General features: G+C 46.4%; 2 protein-coding genes across 3 annotated transcripts; one reads left to right on the top strand and one right to left on the bottom strand.

Moving 5' to 3' along the window:
• The first annotated feature begins 4,616 nt into the window (after positions 1-4,616).
• LOC124698989 (mitochondrial inner membrane protease subunit 1-like) lies at positions 4,617-7,585 on the top strand. Of its 2 annotated transcripts, none has more exons than XM_047231367.1 (5): positions 4,617-4,745; positions 4,831-5,055; positions 6,111-6,221; positions 7,308-7,359; positions 7,465-7,585. In XM_047231367.1, exons 1-4 carry the CDS (start codon positions 4,617-4,619, stop codon positions 7,350-7,352), a joined length of 510 nt encoding a protein of 169 aa, XP_047087323.1. In that variant the 3' UTR covers positions 7,353-7,359; positions 7,465-7,585. The 2 variants fall into 2 exon arrangements, with proteins under 2 accessions (XP_047087323.1, XP_047087322.1); XM_047231366.1 differs by having other exon boundaries at positions 7,469-7,585.
• Positions 7,586-8,105: 520 nt separating this feature from the next.
• LOC124696074 (BTB/POZ and MATH domain-containing protein 2-like) lies at positions 8,106-9,185 on the bottom strand. The gene has a single exon (XM_047228856.1). It carries the CDS (start codon positions 9,183-9,185, stop codon positions 8,106-8,108), a length of 1,080 nt encoding a protein of 359 aa, XP_047084812.1.
• Positions 9,186-24,922: the final 15,737 nt, after the last annotated feature.

The raw sequence follows: 24,922 nt of genomic DNA on the forward strand, positions 1-24,922 counted from the left end.
GTGATCTCTTGTTCTGACCACAGCATGTATTTCGGTACTGCCGGTATCACCGTGTTCACTTCCATGGAAGGCGATGCATACTTTGCCGGTCTCTTGGTTCAGTTACGAACACTACACAACACACATCCGGATCATGATAAACATTCTGGCCCAAAGGTGCCGGAGGCGGAGCCTGATTATTGCCCTGCGCCACTTGATGAACTTCTTGCTGCTGCCGCGGCCGGTTCTGCTGAGCAAAAACCGGTTGCGCATTCGCCCCGGTTAGCGGTGACAGTGGTGGCAACTCCTCGAAAACTTGGTCTCTGGCATCTTTCATCATGCCTCTCTCCATTAACCTCTTGGTCCAGGAGCAATCTTTTGTTAAGTGGTTTGCCGACCTAGATGGATTCGGTGTGTGGTAACGGCACGACTGATTCATAGCGGATTCCATGGTGTACTTGGCCTGGTCCTGCCACGATTTTTTCTCCACCCATTGTTTCTTTTGAGCAGCCCATGGCTGCGTTCCGGTTTTCTACCTTTGGCTTCCGCCAGCGCCGGAATTGTCCTGCACTGCGGCCACTTGTTGCATTCCGTATCTCCTATCCAGAAAATCTTCCCTTCTTTTGTTATGATGATTGTTCCGGTGCTGATCTGAGCGCGGTGGGAATCTTGGTGCCGGATCAGCTCCGATCGCCGGTTGCATTGGATCTCCCAACGCATAGTTATCAGCCACCAGAATCATTTCGGTTAGGGTGGTTAGCATGTTTCTTTGTAACTTTTGCCACAACGGTGAGCCTCTCCGGTATCCATTGCTGAACCAAGCAATCGCATGTGCTTCAATCACACCCTTGCAGGAGTTTCTCGTGGAGTTCCACCGGGTCAGATAATCCCAGTCTATTTCATTCTCGCGCTGCTGGCACATGGTGAGCTGCTGCGGTCTGTTTGGCCTCCGGTATGTACTGCTGAAGTTGCTCACGAATGCTTCTTCAAAATCAAGCCAGCCGTTTATGCTTCCCTTTGATAAATTGTTAAGCCAAATGTGTGTCGGTCGTACCAGCACTGACGGTATGTATCTTACCGCCCAACGCCGGTTTCCTCCGCCCGCTGCGGTTCCTCCACCTCCAGCGGCGTACACCGCTGTGACATAGTCTGCCAGCCAATCTTCCGCCTTTGTGGTGACATCGTACGTTTTTGGGTAACGGGGCAACTGAAAGTTGCGTACCGGTGGCTCTTCCCTCATGATCTGCGGGCCAAAACATTGCGGACCCGGCGGACCCTCAGCCTATGCCGTGCATCTCTATCCGGCAAGCATCTTTCTCCCAAACGTTCTCCGAGAGGATTCCGGTAATTTCCGGTTCGCTCCCATCCGGAACGGCTTCATCATACCGGTTTGGTGCGATCGCGGCACCCCTTGGGTGCCTCAGCGCTTCTGCCTCTTGTGCGGCGTGCCCCACTCTTGCTGGGCGATAGTTCTGCCCGGTGTCGCCATTTCCGGCACCAGCATTTACGGCATAACCGTTTCCGGCATTGCCTGCCCCTTGGCTTTTTCTACCGGGACCGTGTTGCCCGGCTCTTTGTTTTCCGGCCAGAACCGGATCATACACAGTCATCTGCTGTGCATTCGCATATTTTCTCTTCTTTTGCTCAGATGGGGGGACGAAGCCTACCCATGCGACTTGCTTCCGACATTTCTTGCCGAACGCACCGATTGCGATGCAACAGCTGCCTTGGTGTTTCTGGCCAGCTCCGCATTTTGTGCCTCAATCATATCTAGCAGTTCTATTACCATAGCTTGCTGTTTTGCTAAGGCATCTCCTGACAAAGAATCACATGCTTCTACTGCAGCCTAGCAGCTTTCAAAGTTTTATCCGGACTGTTGTACTTAGGTTTCTCTACCATGCTCAAAGATACCGACGCGCTCTTACCGGAAAGAACTTCCTGGCGCATATCCTGATCTAGGTTGCGGCCTCTAAGCTGGTTTCCAGCTACTCTAGCAGGGTTTGCGCTAACAGAAGCAAAGCCATGAGCTGCGTTATACTCACGTAGGGTTAGGTCGAGCTCCTGCTGAGCCTTGACATCGGGCGTTGTGCGCGATGGGCGTGTCCAACACGCTAATGGCCGCTTGCAGTGGGGTTGCTTCCGGTGGCGCGGTAGAAGCACCAGCGACGATCTCATTGCGGTCGGTCGGAGGCTTGGTCGTGCGCGTGGACTTGGTTTGCCCAGCGCCCTCCCCTGCAGTTTCTTTGCCGGCGCCTCCTGCGCCAGCCATCATCACCTCCACGCTGCCGGGGGCGTGGTCGGAGCGCGGCCCGCAAGCAACTGAAGACCTTGGCGGATCCGACGCCACCAGCACCAGCGATGGGTACTGGTGCTCCGGCATGGTGCCGAAGTAGATGCGCTGGGAGCCGAACTCGAAGATTCAGCCGTTCTTGGGGGAAGCGGCCGCCATTGGCGAAGCAGCCCGCGTTGTCGTTGACGAAATCCAGTGAGCCTAGGCGCTGGACGAGGCCAGAAACCACACGCTTGCCGGAGAAGGTGAGGAGGCCCGCCCGGATATGAACTCCAGCAAGCGCAGCTGCTGGCCCCATGGTGGGCGCCAACTGTCGTCGTGGTGTAACAACAGATGCCATAGGATGGCTTAAGTTGGGGCCGAATGTGCGCTAGAGGATCCGGGGGAGGGTTTGGTTAACAGGGAAAGAGGGAAAAGAAACCGGTATGTATTGATGAACTTGGCCAATGACCATAGGTTGAAGACAGTACGGTACATGACCTCAGCTACTTGCTACTAAACTGCCTAATTTCCCTCTCTGGTTCTCCGTCCCGCGCAGGGGTGTGCCCCCTCTCCTTATATAGGGGGAGGGTGGCTTACAAGGGAAGAAACCCTAATAGAATCTTTGATGAGCTAAGCTACTTTATAAAGCTACTTTGGCCCAGCTGACATCGGTTCTGTCTTTAATTAGGGACTGATGACCTCGTTCGGTATCGTTTACGTTACCTTCTACTTTGGCGTTAGGGCTTCGATTAAAGCTGAAGTGCTCATCTTTATCCTTTTGTCCTTGGTGGAATCTTTGACCGAAGTGCCGACAGGCTACAGTGATCCTATACCGGTTCCCCGGTACCTTTTACCTCCGGGTTCCGGTATCCTGGTCCTTGGGGGCATAAACCCTCCTGCTCCTCATGTTCCGGCATACCCCTCCTGGGATGCCGGTTTGTATCAGCTAGCGCAGCTGAACTCAAATTTAAGAATCCGGATCAATCTTTAATCCGGTTTGGAGATAGCTCATTATGGCATTTTCGCCATAGTCTTGGCCTACCGGGGGCCATCCCCCTGACAGTATCGCATGCGGCGTAGCTTGTTCGTCTGAATCGTCAAGGCGTGCGAAGCCAATTCGATTTACTTCAAGCAACGTAGGAATGCCGTCGGGGTGATAGGTTTCAGCGCTTTTCAAAAGATCTCTGCTTCCATGAGGGTCATTGCGTATGGCATCCGTGCGGATTACACCGATGAGTATCTTCGAATTGGCGAAGATACTACCTCGGAGTCAGTCCGCAGGTTTGCTCGCATGATTATCAAGTTGTTTGGGCCTACGTATCTCCAAGCTCCCAATGAGGATGACACCAAACGGTTGATGGAAATAAATGAGAAAAGAGGTTGGCCTGGCATGCTTGGTAGTCTTGATTGTATGCATTGGACATGAAAGAATTGTCCAAAGGCATGGCATGGCCAAGAGCAAAGATGCAACCATTGTACTTGAGGCCGTTGCATCACAAGATTTGTGGATTTGGCACTGTTTTTTTGGTTTGCCGGGACACTCAATGACATCAACGTGTTGCAAAGGTCTCCTTTGTTTGCGAAATTAGCAAATGGGGAAGCACCCACTTGCAACTACAAGGTCATGAACAATAAGTACACAATGGGATATTACCTAGCCGATGGTATCTATCCGGATTTGGCAACTTTTGTTCATTTATCCAATTTTCCGAGAGTTGTTGTAATTTGATTGAGACATTTTCCAGTTGTTCAATTTTCCCAAAACTGTTGTAATAATTTGGTTCAAACTATTGTTTATGTGTTGTAATAATTTGATGATTATTTGATTAATTATGATAGATTGTTGTATATGTTGCATATGAATTCTATGAAAAAACCCTACCTTTACGGGTTCGGAACCCGCTGCCGCAGAACAGAGACCGTAAACCGAAACTGAAAAATAGAATATTCTGTTTTTCAGTTTTCGTTACGGGCTCTGTTCTGCGTCTGCCATTTTCCGATCCGTAAACACGAATTCGGTGTACTGAACTTAGGGTTTTCGGTTTACGTTTCTACGGGCTCTGCTAGAGATGCTCTCAGATGCGTAGACAAGTTCCAAGTTTGTACGCACCCATTTCATGGACTGTAAAAATAAAATTTAAATAAAAGCAGTATGGATCGCTTTGATGCAGAAAGAAAGAAAAAAACCCACGAACTCAATCGGACTTGCATGGATACGAGCTCAATGGGCCGACTAGCGCTATAGCCCCATACTAAGGATCCGAAGATATCGCCGGCCCAAAATACAGGCGGCCCTTCGTACGAGAAAAAAGGGGAACCAAAGGAGAGAAACTCTTCCACCTTCGTCGCCGCCGCGGCCGCCGCCATGTCCCGTTTCGTGCGGCGCCTTGCCGGCGCCCCGTGGCGCGCCATCGTCGAGAGTGCCATCTCCCGCGGCGTCGTTGTTGGATGCGGCGTCACCGTCATCGACGAGCGCGTCGTCAGCCTCACATACGTACGACTCCTGCCCGCCCCTTCCCACCTCCTGCCCCCGCGCTCTCGTTGCCCTGACGTGCTCTCTCGATCTCTCGTTGCTGCAGCCACGGGGCCCCAGCATGCTGCCGACGCTCAACATAATGGGGGATCTGGTGCTCGCCGACAAGTTGAGCGCGCGTTACGGCTGGGTGTCGCCCGGGGACCTCGTGCAATTCGTCTCGCCGGAGGACCCGCGCAAGACGGTCATCAAGCGCGTGCTCGGGATGGAGGGCGACGCCGTCACCTACCTCGTCGATCCCGCCAACAGCGATGTCTCCAAGACCGTCGTGGTAAGTCGACTAAGCTAGTACTGCTGGATCCGAGGGACCCACAAACTAGATTGGGTTTCGAATTTGATGCTGCTATTTTTTTTGGAAAACTCTTGAGCTTGTTATAGTGCACTGACGCTAGAGTTTTTGGGTCCCAGCTTTCAGATGCTTGATGCCATCTTGTGCAGACTTAGGAAAGCATAATGTCAATGTTATTTTGTTGTCCTCCAGATATGGTTCGTGATTTCCTAGATTAGTAGCAATTTGGTATCGGGTCATTATGACATAACCTACGAATCACTGATGGTATTTGTGGAAAAGGGTATTATCAGTTACCTCACAACACCACAGGGTAGGAGAACCACAAGAAGGTTGTTCTGAATTCCTGAAGGACAAGCTTCACAAGCCCACATGGTAGGGGAAGAAGAATAAGTTACTTTGACAGAAGACAAGTGCTGCCCAACTTTGACAAAAACATATTGTGTTAACCTGAATTAACACTTGGAAAGAGGGGCTTAATTAAAATTGAGTATAGCATCTGTTCTTCTCAGTTGTAGAAAAAGGTGGACAATGGAACTAAAAGGGGTAGGGAAAGGCAAAGTATAGCATCTGTTCTTAGCAAATGATATAGGGTAAATCATAGAATTAATGGGAAGCAAATATAAGAAAGGGAAGGATCTGTTCTTTTTCGGGTAATAGGAAAGATGGAAAAATGCGAAGAGAAGAATGAGATAGCTAAACTTCACTTCTACACAACACATACACTTGAGTTTTGATGGAAAAATTTACAAGCTAAAAAGACGCCAGCACTATTAAACCATTAGAATATTCACTTCTTATCCTTGAGATGATGATCAGTAGCACAAAATTCAGCTTGTTTAATGTGTCTGATTGTATGTTAATTGCTCTGTTTGTTCCCTACAGTTTTAGTGTACCCATAGGTGAAAGTTTGGAACACGACAATTCCCATGCTTTGTTTAGTCTTGCATTCCTTTTGTTATGTGCCATTTTCTTGTCAAATGCTCTTATTCTTTTATACAGCAATTTCTCTTACTCCCAATATTATATAATTGTAGGTACCAAAAGGTCACATTTGGGTGCAGGGTGACAATATTCATAATTCTACAGACTCAAGGCAGTTTGGACCTCTGCCTTATGGTCTCGTAAATGGGAAGATCTGCTGTCGGGTATGATAAGTTCTTCTCTGCTTTGCTTCCTCGTTAACTTAATAAGAGACTGATGGAAGCTTCCGTGCGGTGCTGTACCTTGTAATATTATGTATGCACTTTAAAATTGCGACATCAGCTTTCGCATCTACTTAGAGCTCAACCTTTGTTGTTGGCATTGTTGGCTATTAAACTTATTTTTCGAGTAACCATTTAAAACTGTAACTGGCATGTTATAGCTTTTCTCGATATTTGGGCAATTAGTGATAATAATTATTTTGGGCCAAAACTGAGCTTCAAGTGCATCAGTCTTCTGACATTCCCAGGTTTTGTTCCCATAATCACGGTATTGACCAAATATGACTAATGATTATCATTGGGAGCAAACTAGTGATTACATATATTACAGAATATTATCGCTCTAGGTCAAATATAATGAATTTTAGAGTGATCGAGTATTCTGGGTCTTGGTTGATCTAGTGATCAGGTTCTAAAGAAAATCTCTTTTCTTCTCAGGGGGTAATATAGCCTTAAGTATATAATACAAGTATTCTGTAATGCTAGAAGTTACTCCAGGGACTCTGAAGCTGCTGAGTTTCCTAGGTACCAGTGTCTAGTGTGTAAGCTGAACAGTTGTAATCAGTACAGTTAAAATTACTTGGATAAATTCAGTGGTTAGGTCAGCTAACAATTGTATTTCGCTACTGCATTGACATTGTTATTTGGCTACTGTGTCATCAGAATTAACTTCACACACTGGATATCAGTGTATACGTGTAATTTTACTTGAATCTCATAAACCATAATGTTTAATTTTGCATGATCTGGAAGTTCAAACAATGTTTAGTGTTTACTCACTCAATGTGGACTGGCCTGACTAGGCCTTATCTTGCTTGTATTTACTAGTTGAATGAGGTTTATGCCTCTATGGTAGGAAACCCAACATCTGGGCTCCAGCTCATTTTCCTGCTACTATTTATTGAATGCATTAGTCAACAGTGAAATGTGACAGCATCAGCATGAGAATTGGCGTAATCTCTCTAGAGCTCTTATCTCTGAATTTTCCTTGCTGGTGAGAGTGAGTATTGACAGGGTGTTTAATCTCAGATTTTGCCACTGAAAGGGTTTGGTTTGATTGATTCAAAACAATAGCACAGAGGTAAATTGAACTCTTGTTACCTCTTATTTTCTATATTCCTTCTTTATATTCCTTTTTTTTGTATATTAACTTATTGTTTGCCAATTTTTTGCGCAATTGTCAAAGCCAGAGATTTAAGCGACCATATATGGGAATTCATAGGACACAACGAGGCCTTGCATTTTTGGGTGCATCTTGATGCTACTATTCAATACTTCAATTTTGAACCTGGCATAGTTCATATTTCTGTCTCGTGTTGTAACTCTTGTAAAGTAAATCCAATCTGATGGAACTATCAGGTTTGACATAGTTTGTTCAGCCATCATCTTAACATTTACATCGAACTAAGCTTGTTGGTTTGCTGGAGCTAAGATTGTTCAGTTGTGCGTTGAAGCATTTGCTGGTTAAGACCATTTGAGCTGTCATTTGAGCTGACAAGTGGTATATTGGACAATGTGCTTCAGATGCCTTTATCACCTCGGGCTATTTCACGGAACAAAAGCCATAAGCAAATCCTTTGTTAATCTTGTCGCAAGGAGCATGATCGAATCACAGCAGAATTCTGCGCATTCAAAATTTAGTTTATTGTAAGAAACATGAGCTAATCTCTAAAAGGTTTATAGTTCAGCATTGAATTGGACAAATATAAGTTGCACGACTAAATGTAGCAATGATATGATATACTGAGTTGTTGCGACAATAACTACTAGTTGTAGTACAATTCTATTAACCTCTCCTAAGAATAATGAATTTGTAGGCTAAGTTATCTAGGAGGAGGGGAGATTTGCAGCCAGCTCCTTGTGTAAAGAAGGGCAGCTTTTCATGAGATGCACAAAGCCGTCGCTCGCCATGATTTCCTTGAAGTTGCCTGGAGAAGCGAGGAACTTGAGGCATGCATCCTTGAGTCCATGGCAACCATGCTGCTCGGCTAGCGCCAGTGTAGTCGCTGTGGTGGTAGTGTCCATGTAGCGGCGCAATGTGGCATCACAGATACACTTGAGCCTCTCTAGGTTATACCTATCCGCCACTACAAGCAAATGCTGAGCCATGACAACTGCGTCGCTCTCCTCTACAAGTGGCAGCGAGTCTGTGTAGATGAAGTGGAGCATGGCCTTAAAGACATTAGCTTCCGTATCCTCGATGCGAACACGAGCGTCCGCCTTCTCCTTCATCGAGCCGAGGAACACCGCCCTGAAGACTGACGACCGAGCAGCGAGCACGCACCTGTGCGCAGCAAAGGTCTCGGTGCCGACCTCCAGCGTCACGTCTGTCCCCTCCCCGCCGGAGAGGAGCTGGCTGAAATGCAGCTGCAGGTCGGACGGTGGCACCGGCACGTCGAGCGGCGGGGCGACCTCAGCCAAGATGCTTAGCATGGTGAGATCACACCTGATACTGAAGACATCATCCTTGAGGTAAACCGATCTCTCCAACTCCCTGTGTGAGATGATTGCATGAGAATTTTCAGGTGCTTTTTTGCTGGAGAAGGTCTTACGCGTGCCTTTCATGTACAAAGGCACTGGGTTCCCGTGCTGATCGAGCAGAGTAACCTTGTATTCTGCGGTGACTCCGCTGGCGTCATTGTCGTCGAGAAACAGGATAAAGCTTACCCAGCCGATGTCGGACGAGCGCCATCCGTTGGGGTAGTATCTCAGATACCAGCGATGGCCTCCCACGGCGAAGGTTTCAGATGTGATGAATTTTCCGTTGCCGAGCCTCTTGGTTAGGCAGTATCCTTTTATCTTGAGGTCATGCGACCCGACTACGGTCTTGGCGACGATGGCCGACGAGGACCTCGACGGCGCATCGCTGCCTATCTTCCCATCGGAAGATGGACCGGACTTGGACATGGCTGTTAGGTTAGAGTGTTGGGATTCTCCCACAGACTGATCACAACAGAACTAGAAGAACACGAAAACTTATAGTCGCAACCTCTATTTTTTTCTTCTTCTTTATTTCTCAACATAACTCTTGCGGTACAACTTACACGACCTTCAGTGCGTTTTTATACACGCAAAACCTGACCATCTACCTAATAAACCTACTCAAACTAGGACTCGGTACACATATCAAATCTGCTCGCTAGCATACGAGTACTTATCGGATTCCATCCGAACTAAGACAAGGACTACTAACCGGTCTAGACAAGCTAGATAGCTAGGAATCTAACTGACGTGCGTGTCCAAGCTGATTAGAAAACTAATCAACTGGCTTATGCTAACTCAAACACTCTTCAGGAAAAATTAAACTAACATAGAGTACGTAAAGACTACAACATGATCGAGGCGCAGCCCCGCAACACCGTTATGATCCCTAAACCTGCGCGACTGCATTTTTGTTTGTTTTGGTACCTTGATTTCTTTGCGGTGTAGTAGAGCTATCCCATACCATAGCGAGAAACATAGTGCACTAGGTTTCTTGTATTTCGCTATTAATGTGCGACCGAAATTTGATTATCGAAGTGAATTCAGTGATAGTTTTGTGGCACATAGTAGCACCCCACGTTTCATTGGTTAGATTGATGGCACATAACTTTATTTTTACTAGTTGAGGTTTATGCCTCTATGGTAAACCCAACATTTAGGCTCCAGCACTTTTTCCTGCTACTTATTATTTAATGCATTAGTATTGTGAAATGCGACAGCATCAACATGAGAATTGGAAAATCCTTCTAGAGCTCCATCTCTTTGGAGTTCTCCTTTTTTTTTGCGAATTCTTTGGAGTTCTCCTTGCTGGTGAAAGTGTGAGTATTGACATGGTGTTTAAGCTCAGATTTTGCCACTGAAAACGATTGGCTTGATTAATTCAAAGCAATAGCACAGAGGTAAATTGAACTCTTGTTACCTTTTATTTTCTTAGTTCCTTTCTCTATCTTTCTTTTTTGTATGTTATTGTTTGCCATTTTCTGCACAACTGTTTAAGCCAGAGATTTTAGCGACCATGTATGGGAATTCAGATGATGCAAGCCAGAGATTTAAGCGACCATGTATGGGAATTCATATGATGCAACAAGGCCCTAAATTTTTGGGTGCATTTTGATGCTACTATTCAATACTTCACAATTTTGAACCTGGCATGGTTCATATTTTTGCTCCTCGTGGTCAGTGATTCTTGTAAAGTAAATCCAACCTCATATAAGACTAATTATATTGTTATTCTGTAGATTATTTCGCTTAGTACTATGTACAAAAGGGAGGAGCCGTATGAGATGAAAACCTCATGTACGGTTTTGCAACTGAGACTTTTTGAATAGAATGAACGGCTATAATGGATGTTGGCTCAATTCGAAGGAAATTATGCGGAAGCTTTGCAATTTTTTTTCTTTAAAACGGAGGCAAAAGCTTTGCTTCATCCATTCATTGAGCAGAAGGTGCGGGCGAAATCAACAACAACGGTGCCAAAAGCACCCCCACAGCCACACACACCGCCACAAGGGGAACACCTATGCCAAATAGGACCTATGCCAAATAGATGGCCCTTCGAGGAGAGACCGGCAGCTTCGATTCTGAAGACGAGCCTCGGAGAGGAGATGCGCAAGACAAGCACCAAATAGGACCTTCACCGGACCGCCCCTTAAAGGTCATCATACACCGTCCAGGGGCAGCTTCGACTTCACAACAAGAGGAGGTCACCATGAAGACATTCAGACATACCGGAACGGAGCCGACTAACATAACCTTGCCGCAACCAAATCTTGGCCACCACCATCGTTGCAAAATTATTATGAAGCTACGAGACTAGAAATCAAGCGCTATGCACGAGGGGCATTCTTTGCGACAAGCGATGCGGCATACAGCGCATCACTACAAGATAAAAAAAAAAATCAGAGAGGAAATCATCTGTATTGGAATAATTGGATGTTACACAAGCTCTTGCGCATGGCGCAGTTGCGGAGCATTTGCTCTGTTCAGTAATTCACTTGCCTCAATTTGTTTCCCCAATCGGAGGCGCTGACAGGAGCAAACGAAAAGCATACATGGAAACGAAAAGCATGCATATCATCAAATTTTCTTCAGCACACGGTTTGTCAACAAAACAGAAAACAAGAAAAAGAGTCGTTTGCATAAAAGCAAAGAAGTAATTGACCAAGCTGAAGATTTATTCCGCTATCACCTGCGTGCATTACACAGGGAAACCAGTTCCGCCGCCGCCTTGCCGAGGATGATTGAGGTGTAGCTGCGGCAGTACGTGGCGTGTGCTGCTTCACCTGGTCCAGTCATCGCTCACGTACTTCCTGTTGGGCTGGACGATGCGCTTGGGCCGTTCTTGCTTGAGCTCCATGCCACCGTCGCTCATCTCCTGGTCCTGCAGGGTGGTCGCTGGGCTGCCAACAACGGTGATATCACACCTGACCCTGAAACCATCTCTTTTGAGGCAGCCACATACCTCCAACATCTTCCTCTGGACGAGTGTACCGCCTCGTCCTTGGCCGGGGAATTCCACAGGCGTCCCTCCGCTACCGATGCGGCACCACTCTACTGGGTTTCCGTCAAGGTCGAGCAAACTGATCTGATACCGCGCTTGAACGGTGGCTCCGTTGTCGCCGTCGTCATCACAAAGCACGAGAAACATGGATATCCAGCCGGCGTCCCCCGAGCTATGGCCGTCCGGGTAGTACTGGATACGCCAGCGACATCCTCCCGCGGCGAACATGATGGACATGACGCTGCCGCCGTTGCGGAGGAGCCCTGTGGTTCGGTAGTAGCCATCGATCTCCAGAACGTGCGACCCGGACATGGCCGTGGCATGGTTCATGATTTCCTTGACGAGGGAGGGGCAGCTCGCCTCCATGTGCTGATAGCCCTCGCTCGCCATGACCGCCTCCAGGTTGCCCGGAATCCGGTGGAGGAAGTTGAAGCAGGCCTCCTTTAGACCGCGGCAGCCGTGCTGCTCGGCTAGCGTCATGACGGTCGCCACCGTGCGCCTGTCAATGGTGTCACACAGCATGGCTTCGCACGTCAACTTTAGCCTATCGAGGAGATACCTGTCCGCCGCCACCAGCAGGTGCTGGGCCATCTCCACCTTGTTGTCGCTTGTTGGATCTACTACCTCTGCAGGCCAGTCGTCGGTGTAGATGAACTCCAGCATGGCCTCGAACACTCTCGGCTCCACGTCGTCCACCCGCACCCGCGCCGTGGGCGTGGCGCTCTCTGCCATCGGGCCAAATAGCGCCGCCATGAACACGGAGGAACGAGCAGCGAGTATGCACCTGTGCGCCACGAAGAGCTCGCCACCGACCTCGAACGTCACGTCCGCACCCCGTTTGCTTCTCAGGAGGTCAAGGAGATCCCGCCGCAGGCCGGACGGCGGCACCACGACGGTTTTCGGGGCGCGGGTGGGCCGTCCGTACATGTTGTGGACGACGACTTGGAATTTCAGTCTGAAACTGTCATCCTCTCTTAGGTACCTCTTCACCACATAGCCCGGGATGAAACGGGGATAACCATTTTCTTGTTTGGAAGCGAAGGCCAGGAGCGTGCGGCTGTTTTTGCTGTACAAAGGCACCGGCTCCCCAACCCGGTCGAGCAGGCTGATGCTGAACTGCGCCATGACTGTCTCGCCGTCGTGGAGGTAGCTATCGTGAAGCTCCAGGTAGACGGAGACCCAACCGGCGTCGGATGAACTCTTTCCGTAGGGGTAGATCTTCAGCCGCCACTGGCAATGCCCGACAGCGTAGCTGCTCATGTGTACGCCGCTGCCAGGAACCTGGGTCCGGCGGGAGTACCCGTCCACCTGGACGACCAACGAGGTGCCGAAGGGCCTGCCGCTCTGCGACACAATGGTCGATGCGCTCTGCGGTGGCAGCACGGCAGCGGCACCACCACCGACGGCAGAGGAGGAAGGAGACGGTGGACGTGACATTATCGCGATTACAGGCACGACAAAGAATCACGCTACACAGGTAGACGAATCGGATCCTACTTAATCATGCGCTATCTATATGGTAGGTTACACCTAAAATCTCTAGAAACATGGAAACAATCAACGGCACTTAATTCAGATAGGCGTTAATTTGAATCGTGATTGACCGGGTCTTCCTCATTCTACTACCACGCCAAGGATATGCACGATCGCTAAAATGACGCGAAATATCAGTCTATACGTAGTAGTACAGTATATACGACCCCTTTTCTGATCCGCCGACGTCCATATGCAACTTATTCGAATTAATGAGGCATAACCTTCTTCTTTTGACAGCTTGAAACCTCTTTATTCAATGTTGAGGTGCGAATTGAGTCCATGGACATGTGATCCGGAAGAAAAGATTTGATGCGTGTATATTTGTGTGGCGTGAATGTATGTCTAGGGTGTTAGTCTACAACACACGTGTCATTACGTGCATTTTTCATTTTAAATAAGCTTTCAGTGGCATGCTATCCCTGGTTGTCTAGATGATTATTGGGAGCGCCTAGAGATCAGTCGTCTTAAGCCGTGTACTAGTTTAGTTTTCGCGTCCACTGTTGTGCGTTCGCATTTTTCAGTAGAAAAAATAATCTGTGCAACCATTTAAGACATAAGAAAAAATCTTAGTAGCAATTACGTGTAACTGGAAAAAAACTCAGTTGCAACCTACATGTAAGTGGAAATTCTTAGTTGCGACGCGTGCTCAACTGGAAAAATCTCAGTTGCAACCCACATGTATGTCAAAATTCTTAGTTGCAACATATGCGTAATTGGAAAAATCTCGGTTGCAACGCTCATGCAATTAAAAAAAAATCTGTTGCAACCCACATGTAACCGAAAAAATCTCAATTGCAATCCACATGCAATTTGAAATATGTCGTTTGCAACACACGTGCAACTAGAAAAATATCCGTTACACCCATGTGTAAGTGAAAAAATATCACTTACGACCCATATACAACTGAAAAGAAAACTCAATTGCGGGCATATTTAACCGTGAAAGTTTGGTTGCAAACCATGTGTAACTAGGATCCTCAGTTGCAACCCATGTGTAAATGAGAAAATCTTTGATATAGCTCACGTGCAACTGACAAATCTCAGTTGCAACTCATGCGCAACTGGTGAATCTCAGTTGCAACCTATACAGTAACAACCAATATGGATCAATGGAAAGGTTTAGGCGGAAGATTGGCACAATCATTTTACATATATCACGTGAAATAAAATTTTGAGCAAAATTATGTTGAGAAACCCGTGTACTACTTGGTTTGTGAAGGTCAACATGTCAACAATTATGATACACCGTGTAGAAACGCAAAATTCACAAGGAAAAAAATGCAGACAAAAAAGCAAAGAGACCATATACCTTAAAGCCCACTTCGCTTATGGAAAGCTGCGGCAACATGAAAGCTAGGCTAAAAAAAAGTCACGCTGGCTAGCCACGAGGCTACAAATGGTTTGCACGAATCTTGAAGCAACATGATCGAATGCGATCAACGAACGTGACTTAGAATTAATATTTATATGAATTTTAGAGTGTTTGGTCAAACCTATGTTGACCAGAGGCTACAAAGAGATTGTCAAACTTTTTCAAAACTCCACCTGCTGTACTATGGTAATGTGGTGATGCTAAATCACATTACCACATGCTCCAATTTTTTTTGAATGTGATTTCTTGTACTTGCTCACATATGAAGCCAATTCACCAGTTTTAGCTTGATTTTTTAGATATTTTCAAACCAAAGTAGCTACATAGCAGCTATCATCATTACCCATCTGGTGATGCACCATTCTGCTAAATTTCTGTCCATTTGAAGATAGCTAGATCAAAAAAAGGTCCACAAGTGCTTGTTTCGGGGTAGACGGGCATGATCGTTGAACTACACTCCTCACTTTTGGGAGTGGTTTGGAAGGGAAACATATTTTTTGCATACTTGTTATTTTTTATGCAAAGTGGTAACCACACATTGAGCAAAATTGATGGTTTGATAAGGTTTCAAGCTTTCTTGATTTTTTTATGAATTTCAGACTGTTTGGTCAAATCTAGGTTGACCAAAGGCTACAAAGATATTGTCAAACTTTTTTTAAATTCCACCTGCTGTTCTACGGTAAGGTAGTGATGCCAAAGCACATTACCACCTGCTCCCAATTTTTTGAATATCATTTTTCTTTACTTTCTTCACATATGAAGCCAATTTTTTAGTTTTACCTAGATTTTTTCGAAATTTTCAAACCACTCTGCCATCATTACCCATCTCGTGATGCACCATTGTGTCAAATTTCAATCCATTTTAACATAGGTATATCAAAATTGGTCCACAAGTGGATGTCAAAAAAGGTCCATTTCGAACCTAATAAATGTTCCCTCCTAAAAATTTGACTCTTTTTCGTTCCCTCCTTTTCCCCCTCGCCCCACCGCCAAATAACATATATAAAGAAGTCACAATTTGCGTATTATATTAACTGCAAACACCCCACCCCCCATCGCGCCTCTACCATCTCCTCCCCCAAGATCTGATCTCCTCGCACGAGGATAGTCGACGCCATGATCGGGATTCTGCGCAACGGTAAGTCACGAGAGGCGGTGGTGAAAAGTACAGCCAAAAAAAAGTACACCCAAGAAGAAGGCCTCAATCAAACGCCCCAATGGTAATATTTCAAACACCCACGCATTTTCATATGAATTAGATCTTGCACATCCATTCGATCTTTACAATCTAATTGTTGTCAACGGTACATAATACTAGACCATAGTGACGCGCGAGTTTGATGCCCCAGTCAAATTCTCCAATCAAATAATAGGAATTTGTACAGATATAGGGTGTCTTAAAATATTAATGTTATAATACAAAATAACATGTTCGGAGTCTAAGAACAAAGAAATAAAAACAACAACCTAACTGCAAAATTGATCGTTTTCTCAAAATGTATACCGGTGTTCTCCATATACAGGAAAAACATCAAATCCCCCTCCATCTCTTGCATTTACTTGATTTCATAATATTCTACGATCCAAGATCAAATCTGATGGTAGTACGTTGCATGCGAGTCTTTAAGTTAGATACATGGATTAATTTGCTTTCAATCCCGAAGAACAAAGTGACTGACAAAACTAAAACTTTCAACATTATTCAGCAGAAATAATACAAACGAAAAGATGACAGAAAGCACTACTAAACCTGTATCCTGGACCACCCTGTTGTTGCAATGACAACGGAGAACCCACTTTCAATAACAAATTACAGAAGAATATGCATGCTGATTTCTGTCTCACATAGGCATGCCTAAGGGGTATGTCGCACATATACCCCTGTTTATTATTGTAGCCAAAGGCCCATGGAATCGAAACTTTGGAGGCCCAGAAGATTGATGATGTTCGGATTAGGAAAGTGCAGTTATTATGAAAATTTGTATTAATATCGGGAAAGGCCTAGTGCGGCCCTAAAGATTGTACTTGTACGATACGTTGTAACCCTCGGTTTCTCCTCCTATATAAAGGGGACACTGAGGCCAAAATAAGGATTGAATCATTGTAAACTCTAGCGACCATAATATTGAGTTGAACACCTTTGTTCGGCTGATAACTTTCGAGATCTACTTGCCATCTACTTTCTATGAAACGCTAAGTCTACAATCTATAGGCATTGACGAGGTACGCCATTTGTGGGAACCGAAGTTTCAGATTCTGCGGGTTCACTGTCGCGAACTGAAGTTTCTTGCGAGTCATCAGTGATGATTGCTCGCTCAGGAACATCCCCACCTTCGGGAGTAGGAGGAAGGGAAGAAAGTATTTGATGGTTCTACATAATAAAAGCGCGAGTTAACATAATAGAGGTACAAAATAAGAAGGAAAGGCAAAGGCAAAAAACTTGAGAAAAATACTTATAGCTAGAAGGGCGTGGGTACCACTGAATGGATCCACACGGCAGGAGGCAGGAACTGGACTCTTTTTTGCTAAGTGAGGTAAAGCGGCTCACTAGTTTCTCCAAGTCCTTCACGGAAAGATCTTTGGATATCCTAGCAGCATCATTGGCACCGGAGTACAACCAGAGGAGACTCGCAAGAGCCTGGAGGGGCTGCACACGAATCCGCAGAAAAATGCGCGATGATTTGCACACCCGACAATTCTTGCCCTTGGGTGTTTTGCAGATCTTCGATCCGAGCAATCAGGGACTCAGTAGCCGCCAGTTCTTCGGGTGTAGCTTCAACATCCCAAGATTTACGCCTCAAGATTTCTTGCGACATATCGAAGGGAGAAATGCCATACTGTTGGGTGCCAGTTTATTCGTCCTTAACGTACAACTACTTCTTGCGCCAGCCTTGGACGGAGTTGGCGAATTTCTTGTCAAAATATCCGGCTTCCGGCCGCACACAGATACAAACACCACCTACGTTGTAGATGGCGTTTCTCAAGTTGTTTCGACGGAGGTAAAAGATGCGTTTCCATAGGCCCAGTGGGATGGACGCCAAGGAAGCACTCACAAAGTGTGATGAAGATAGAAATGTGGAGAATGGAATTAGGAGTCAGCTGATACAGCTGAATCCCATAGACAAACAGAAGCCCACGAAGAAATTAGTGGACTGGAATAGACAAGCCGCGAACAAGGAAATCGGTGAAAATTACCCGGAAACCTTCTGGAGGATCTGGAGTGGCTTCATCCCCTGGGATCTGCATCGCCTCATCATTCATTAGCAAGCCCATCTTCTTGAGTTCGCGGTGGTCCTGCTTGGTGAACTTCGGTCTCTCCCACCCAGAGACTTTTTCTTTCTCCGCTCAAGCGGAGTTACTGGCGACGATGTTCTTGGCGCGCTTGGTTCGCGGAGGCATGGTGGCGACAGAGGAGCACAGAGGAAGTGACGAGGAGTTTTGGAACAGCGAGCGTGAATGGTGGTGAAGAGCTAGGGCAATGGCAGAGGCAAATGATTCGTGCGGCAGAGCGAAGGGGAAAAATGAGATTCAGGGTTAACCTTTATAACCTGGAAGATGAAGTGGATGTACCGTTGGATATACGCTGGTTAATCCTGGCTGTACATGTGGTAGCATGGTAAAATTATTTTACAGTTTATTTTGGAAACAAAGAAGTTACTGCGTGCGTGCCGGTAATGTCGGAGAACGTGCGAGCCCCACTTATGCGACGTGGGAAAAAGCAGGGATATTGGACCCACAAAACAGTGGTCCACCAGCAGTCATGTCTTCGTGAGGTAACAACACATGGTATTCGTCAGCATCGACGTCACGTTTGAAAAATATTCGAGTTACCAGGAAAATATATGGCGAGAAGTATAAAACCTAGAGCCTATGTCCAGTTGCAAGCACCCGACCATATGCTTGGGGGCTACTCTTATCAGCAGTATAGATTATACTGCTGATAAGACAAGTTAAATGATGAAAAAATATAGAGTTGGTTAATAGCAAAGTTGAGCCTACACCCAAGTGCAAACACTCGACTGTAGCCTCGGGGGCTACTCCCATCGGGAGCGCTGGTCGCGCACCCAATGAAATTTGATAATCAAATAAAGCAAAATACCAAAGCAATACAGGATGGAACCAAAGAATTTCGGTTGTGGGCATACATCTTCGAGTTCCATGAAACTCGTTGTGTACTCCCATCGGGAGCCAAGATATTTTTGGTGAGATACATCAACTCGAAAAAATGAAATATTCTATCAGCAAAGGCACTCGACAATATATTTTTAGAGTGCGTCCATCGCGATAAAAACTCTGAATGTCATGACTCGCAAAAGGGTCACGAAGGTAAGTGATGAGGGAATAACTCATAAATGCCTACAGATTGTAGACTTAGGGTTTCGTAAGAAGTACAGGGCAAGTAGATCTCGAAGGTTCGGCCAAAAAAAGGTGCTCAACTCAAGATTATGGTGGCTTGGGTTACAATGATTTCGATCCCTTCTTTCTCCCTCGGCTTCTCCTTTATATAGGAGGCGAAGCCGAGGCTTTCCATGCCGTACAAGTTACAAACTATCCGAGCCGTATTGGGCCTTTCCTATATTGATACAAGTTACCTACTATAACTCTACTTTCCTAACCCGAAGAACCTTGACTTTCTGGGCCTCCAAAGCTTCGGGTCCATGGGCTCCATGCTTTCTTATAGATCCAGGGTACTTTATTCGGCATGCCTGTTAGGCATACCAATGTCAGTAGCCCCCGAGATTTTGCTTGAATCGTACAGTCGAGTAAAATTTCCATCGTAGAGTGGAGTAAAATCTTCATCGTATGTCCATTTAATAAAACTTTCGAGTCATGATTTTTTTACTTAATGTTTCTTTTGTACAGGGATAATGGTAAATGAGGCTGGTTCATCTGACGGATCAGGTACCAGTTAATTGCGCTCGTGGCAAACCCGCATAAACCTACTTCAAGCTCAAGTCCCTGGACTCGAACCAGAAATACTGGCGTAATTCGACATGTGCCGCTTCAGGACTTATCGCGAATCGAATTCCAGTCTCATTTTATCGAGTACCCAACGCGTCCGTCGGGATTTTTCTTCACGTCTGTTGATGTGGATAAAGTGGGAGAGCGCATTCATGTGTGATACCACGCCACGGCAGGACGGATCCAGGGGTCTTACCTCTGCGTACTCTTCTTCGAGTCAAGACATTCAGATTTTTTACTGCGGCAGATGCGCTTTGAGAATATATTGTCGAGTGCCTTTGTGCGGCTGCTGGAATTCTTTATTGGGATTTCTATTTTCGTGCCCTCGGTTCCTTAGTTGTGCTCAGTTTTCCCCAGCTCCTTAGTTTTTCCTCAGTTTTCCCCAAGACCTTGTCTGAAACCATCACGGATGCTATAACGGCCGGTTGCCCGACGGTTGACCGTTATCTTCGACTAGTGGGGCCACGTAGAGCCCGCAAAGACACGTCGGACCATCCATCTTTGTTTGACCGTAAGCATCGCTGTATCCCCGACCAAAACACGCACGAGTGGGGCTTCGGTATATCGAATGACAAGTGGGCCATGGCGGCTGATACAAGGGGCAATACACGGGTAGGAATAGATTTTTAAACGGAGCTCTACAGCGATGGCACGGAGGAGGTGGCCTGCGGGGTGCCGAGATGAGATCGACGTCCACAAAGAACTGCATGAGGCGAGACCGGACGCATTAGATAGATATGAACTAGACGCGTTTAACCATGCAAAGAAGAGAAGAAATGGTCGACGACATCGACGACTACCTCAAAACTTTGACCGACCGTGTCCGACACGAACGCGAGCAATGTAGAGAAAACTAGTGTCTCTCCTTTACGGCGTGTATAGATGGGTGCTAGAAGAGTGTGGTGGCGAAGGGAAAGACCTCGCGGTGGTCCGTGGCGTCCCAGCATAGCGGGGCGGCGTGGTCGTGCCCACGTCGGCGTGGATGCATGTTCGGCATTGGCATCGGCATGTACGTTCGGCATTGACCTCGGCGGTATCTGCTGGTGTGTCGGTGATCGAATGAGGGGACGGGATTGAGGGTGCATCCCGACGGTGACCTAGCGATGGCGTCGAGCATAGCCGTTCGACCATGCCGATATCGGCATCGGCAAAGTTTGGAGGCTGTGGTGCTCGAATCAAAGAGGAATTTGTTTCTTGTACGCCAAAAGTGATTTGAAACAAGTTTCGTGTTGAAGGTTAGGTAACGAAAGTTTGTAACTAAGCATCATGTTGGGCAAACTTTTTGACACTTTTTAGATAGGGTTCCTTGTTGTTACACGTATGGCATCATGTATGGCAAATTTGGGATCATTTGGAGATGTTCGAAAAAATCACTTTTCTTAAACGCATGCCGTTTCGTCTCACCGAAACCAGCTTTTCTAACAAGGTGATTTATTCTACCTCCTCTAAATGACCTCAAATTTCATACAGCTGATCTTCTATACATAGATAGATAGATTGTTTCGTTTTTATATTTTTCGAACTTTTTATTTCCCTTTATAATATCCAATTGATTTTCAGGTCAAAACTTCGAAAAACAGCATCATGTATGGCATCATTTTCGCCATAAATTTCAAATTTTGTGAAACTTTCCCTTTTAGATATTCCTTGTTGTTATAGATATGGCATAATTTATGCCAAATTTGGTTAGGTCTCACTGAAACCAGCTTTTGTAACAAGTTAGGTTTTTTCGACCTTCTCAAAAGGGACTTTTTTCTACCTTCTCTAAATGACCTCAAAAATCATACAGACGATCTTCTGTACAAAGATAGGTAGATTGTTTCGTTTTTACATTTTTTTGAACTTTTATTTCCCTTTATAATACCCATTTGTTTTCAGGTCAAAACCTCAAATACGGAGATAGATAGATTGGTTCGTTTATCATTTTTACCGTGAATAGTAATGGCTACAAGAAATCGGTAATGGTCTATCAATTTTTGCGTGAAAAGTAATGGATACAACAAATCGGTGATGGTTTATCATTTTTTGCGTGAAAATTAATGGCTACAACAAATCGGTGATGGTTTATCATTTGGGATTTTCGTGAAAATTAATGGCTACAACAAATCGGTGACGGTTTATCATTTTTTGCGTGAAAATTTATGGCTACAACAAATCGGTGATGGTTTATCATTTTTTGCGTGAAAAGTAATGCCTAAAAGAGTTTATAATTTTTAGCGCGTGAAAATAAATACGAGAAACCGCCCTTTAGCATACTTAGAGAGTGGAAGGTAACCGCCGAGAGAGAGAGGGGTTATCCTGCCCGTTAGATCATACGATCAACGGTCGGCGGGCACGATCCGCGTGACATGGGCTAGACCAATCAGGGCAATGTTGCACGTGTGAGAGAATTTGTGGAGGGAGAGGGCAAAACTGAGTAGTATCAAGAAACCAAGGGCACCTATGTAAAAAACAGACTAAGGGATTCAAATATGAGATTTAAAAAATGGAAAATGCGTGTTTTGTACAATAAAACCCATCTTGGCCTATCTCAAACTATTTGCAATACAAATATACATGAGTGTGAGAATTGTGGCCTCATTTAGACAAAGTATGTTTTGGGGAAAGCTGTTTTGGGAAGGGCTTATTGTGGAAAACCATGCACCTTCATAGCTACTAGGTGATTTGAGAAGGCCTTTGAGAAGTGGCAATTTGTGGTAAAACTTGATTTATCTATGACTTATCTATGTTTTGAGAAGCGGCAATTTGTGGTAAAGACTCCATGAGTATGTGCCACTATTTTTCGGATTTTTTTGCACATTAAATGACTCATTTAACTAGTTAATCCCATTTGTTGACTGTCCGTTGACCAACTACTTGAGGGTAAAACCGAGCATATTGCACTAGCCGGTATTAGCACTCAAGGGGAAAACTGAGCACACAAAAAATGCTAGTATAATGCTCGAGGTTATACCCGAGTATATCTAAATTTCCAGGGGTTAGACTCGAGGACGCGTGTTGCGGTGCAGAAATGAAAGACGTGCAATTGTTGACGCGTAGACGCCGGTCGCGGTGCGAAGTCGAAGACGTGCAATCGTGGACGCGTGGCGCATTGCGGAAGTCCAAGACGTGCGAGACGTGCAGCGGCGGACGCGTAGGACGCGGGTCGCATTAACCACCCCTTGCCTTTATAGACGCCTCCTCCCACTATCTCTGTCACTCTCACTCGCCTACGCAACGCCGCCTCTCTCACGTCCCATCATCTTCTCCAAAGCAAAAAACCCTCTCCCTCTCCCTCTCCTCTGCCGGCGAGATGGACAAGGAGAATGCCAATCCCATCGTCCACGGCGCCGTCGGCTCCAAGCGCGACGCCTCCCTCTTCGACGCCGTCCCCTCAACGGACGTCGCCGCCGTCCCCTCAACGGATGTCGCCGCCGCCTCTGCCGGTGCATCGGAGGCTGCTGCCGCCGGTCGCGGCCAGATCCCGCCGGGATGGGACCCCTACGAGCCGGTGCCGTACGTCCCGCCCCCGAACCGCTACGACACCTCCGTAGAGGACCCATGGAACGAGGTAACTACGGTTTGCTTCCTTTTTTTGTTCGCCATTCCTTTTTGAACCCTATTTGTGCTGGTGTAGATGGATCTGTGGATGGATGAGTATTGGGCTAATATTTGCGCCGATTTTATTCCATTTTGCTTTGATCCCTCCTTGATTTCGTTTAAGATTTGGGGTTCGGCCGTTCGGTTAATTTATGCAAGTAATAATGGGATCTCAATCGGTTAATTTATGCAAGTAATCATAGGATCTCAATCAGTTATTTTATGCACGAATCAAAAGATATCAACCGTTTAATTTGCAAATAATCCGGAATGTGTTCAAGTTCAGATCTGAAATCTGTTTCTTTGCCTATGATGAATCGGTGGGCACAGATTTTTACGGGGAGGGTTCAGCGAACCATTTACGTGTACAAATCTGTTGTGCATGAGCTTTGGTTCGCTTACACCGTCCCTGTAGACATATAATCGTGTCCACTCTAACCGAGACTGCCTCTGTTTTCCTAACTTTGTTATCATGCACGTTTGCAACTCATTCACTAATAAATTCCCGTTTGATATGGATCAGCTGTCTGGCAGCGACGTCGGCAGCGACGATGAGCACCATGACGTCAAGACTCGCCAGGTGCTGCGGAGGCTGCAGGTCGGCCGATACGTCTCCTACCTCGACGTCGCCAAGGGTGTCTACAGGTGCCCCTTCGCACTAGGAGGCTCGGCGACGTGACTTCAACTGCGTCCTCACGCATGCCGAGAACATCGGCCACACCAACCCCAAGGTCGGCGCGTCGGTGAACCCCAACTCCTTCCGCGCCAAGCACTTGGCGCTCGGCATGCACCTCCGCAGCATCCAGCGGGTGGAGATCTCCGGCGGGCGCATGCCTCCGCTCAAGCCCAAGGCTCCCAAGGGGAGCAACAAGTGGAGGCGAGAGGCGGATGGGGTAGGCGGAGTCCTCGGACGTGTCTTGCTGCTGCTGCCTCCTCCATTTTGTTGTTGGGATCCCTTTGTTGTTAGCTAGGGATCCCTCGTTGTTATGTTGTTAGTATGATGGTACTGTATCTGCTGTGAAGAACCTCGAACCCTACTATGTTTGGCTGCTGAATGCAGCTTATTATCTATATTATCTATCCCTATTCTACTATATGACCTTGTGAATTTATCGTACATTCCCTGTAGATTTGCTTCTAGATTTAACTACATACATATGGACTAGATGGAGTACTAGATTGGGCTCCCTACTAGATTTGCTGCCATATTGGGCAAACAACGAGGGCCAAAAGGCACAAATAATAATTGAAGAAAGACGAAACGCAAGCTTCTCTAGATTTGATACTAATTAGGTGAAAAAAGGCGGAGAGAAGGAGGCGAGAAAAGGTACTCTCAAAGGGAAATGCCAATGGCCGAGAGAGACAAAACCCAGCTCCTGCTCACGTGCAACCAAACGCTATCTCGTCCTGTCCCACGCGGTCCCTTTCTACCAGCCCCACGCGACGCGGGCCCACACGACGCGGCCCCACACGTTAGCACGGAGCGGTCAACTTAACGGGAATCCTGCCGTCTGAGCTGCCTTCTGCGGGTTTCAAACAAGCACTTGGGGAAAACTGAGGAAAAACTAAGGAGCTGGGGAAAACTGAGCACAACTAAGGAACTGAGGGCACGGAAATAGAAATCCCTTCTTTATTTTTCCGAGTTGTCATGTTAAAAATATCTTGACCTCCCGATGGGAGTACATGATGAGTTATATGTAACTCTAAGGTGTA

Source organism: Lolium rigidum, chromosome 3 (genome assembly GCF_022539505.1).
Source record: "Lolium rigidum isolate FL_2022 chromosome 3, APGP_CSIRO_Lrig_0.1, whole genome shotgun sequence".
Classification (NCBI taxonomy): domain Eukaryota; kingdom Viridiplantae; phylum Streptophyta; class Magnoliopsida; order Poales; family Poaceae; genus Lolium; species Lolium rigidum.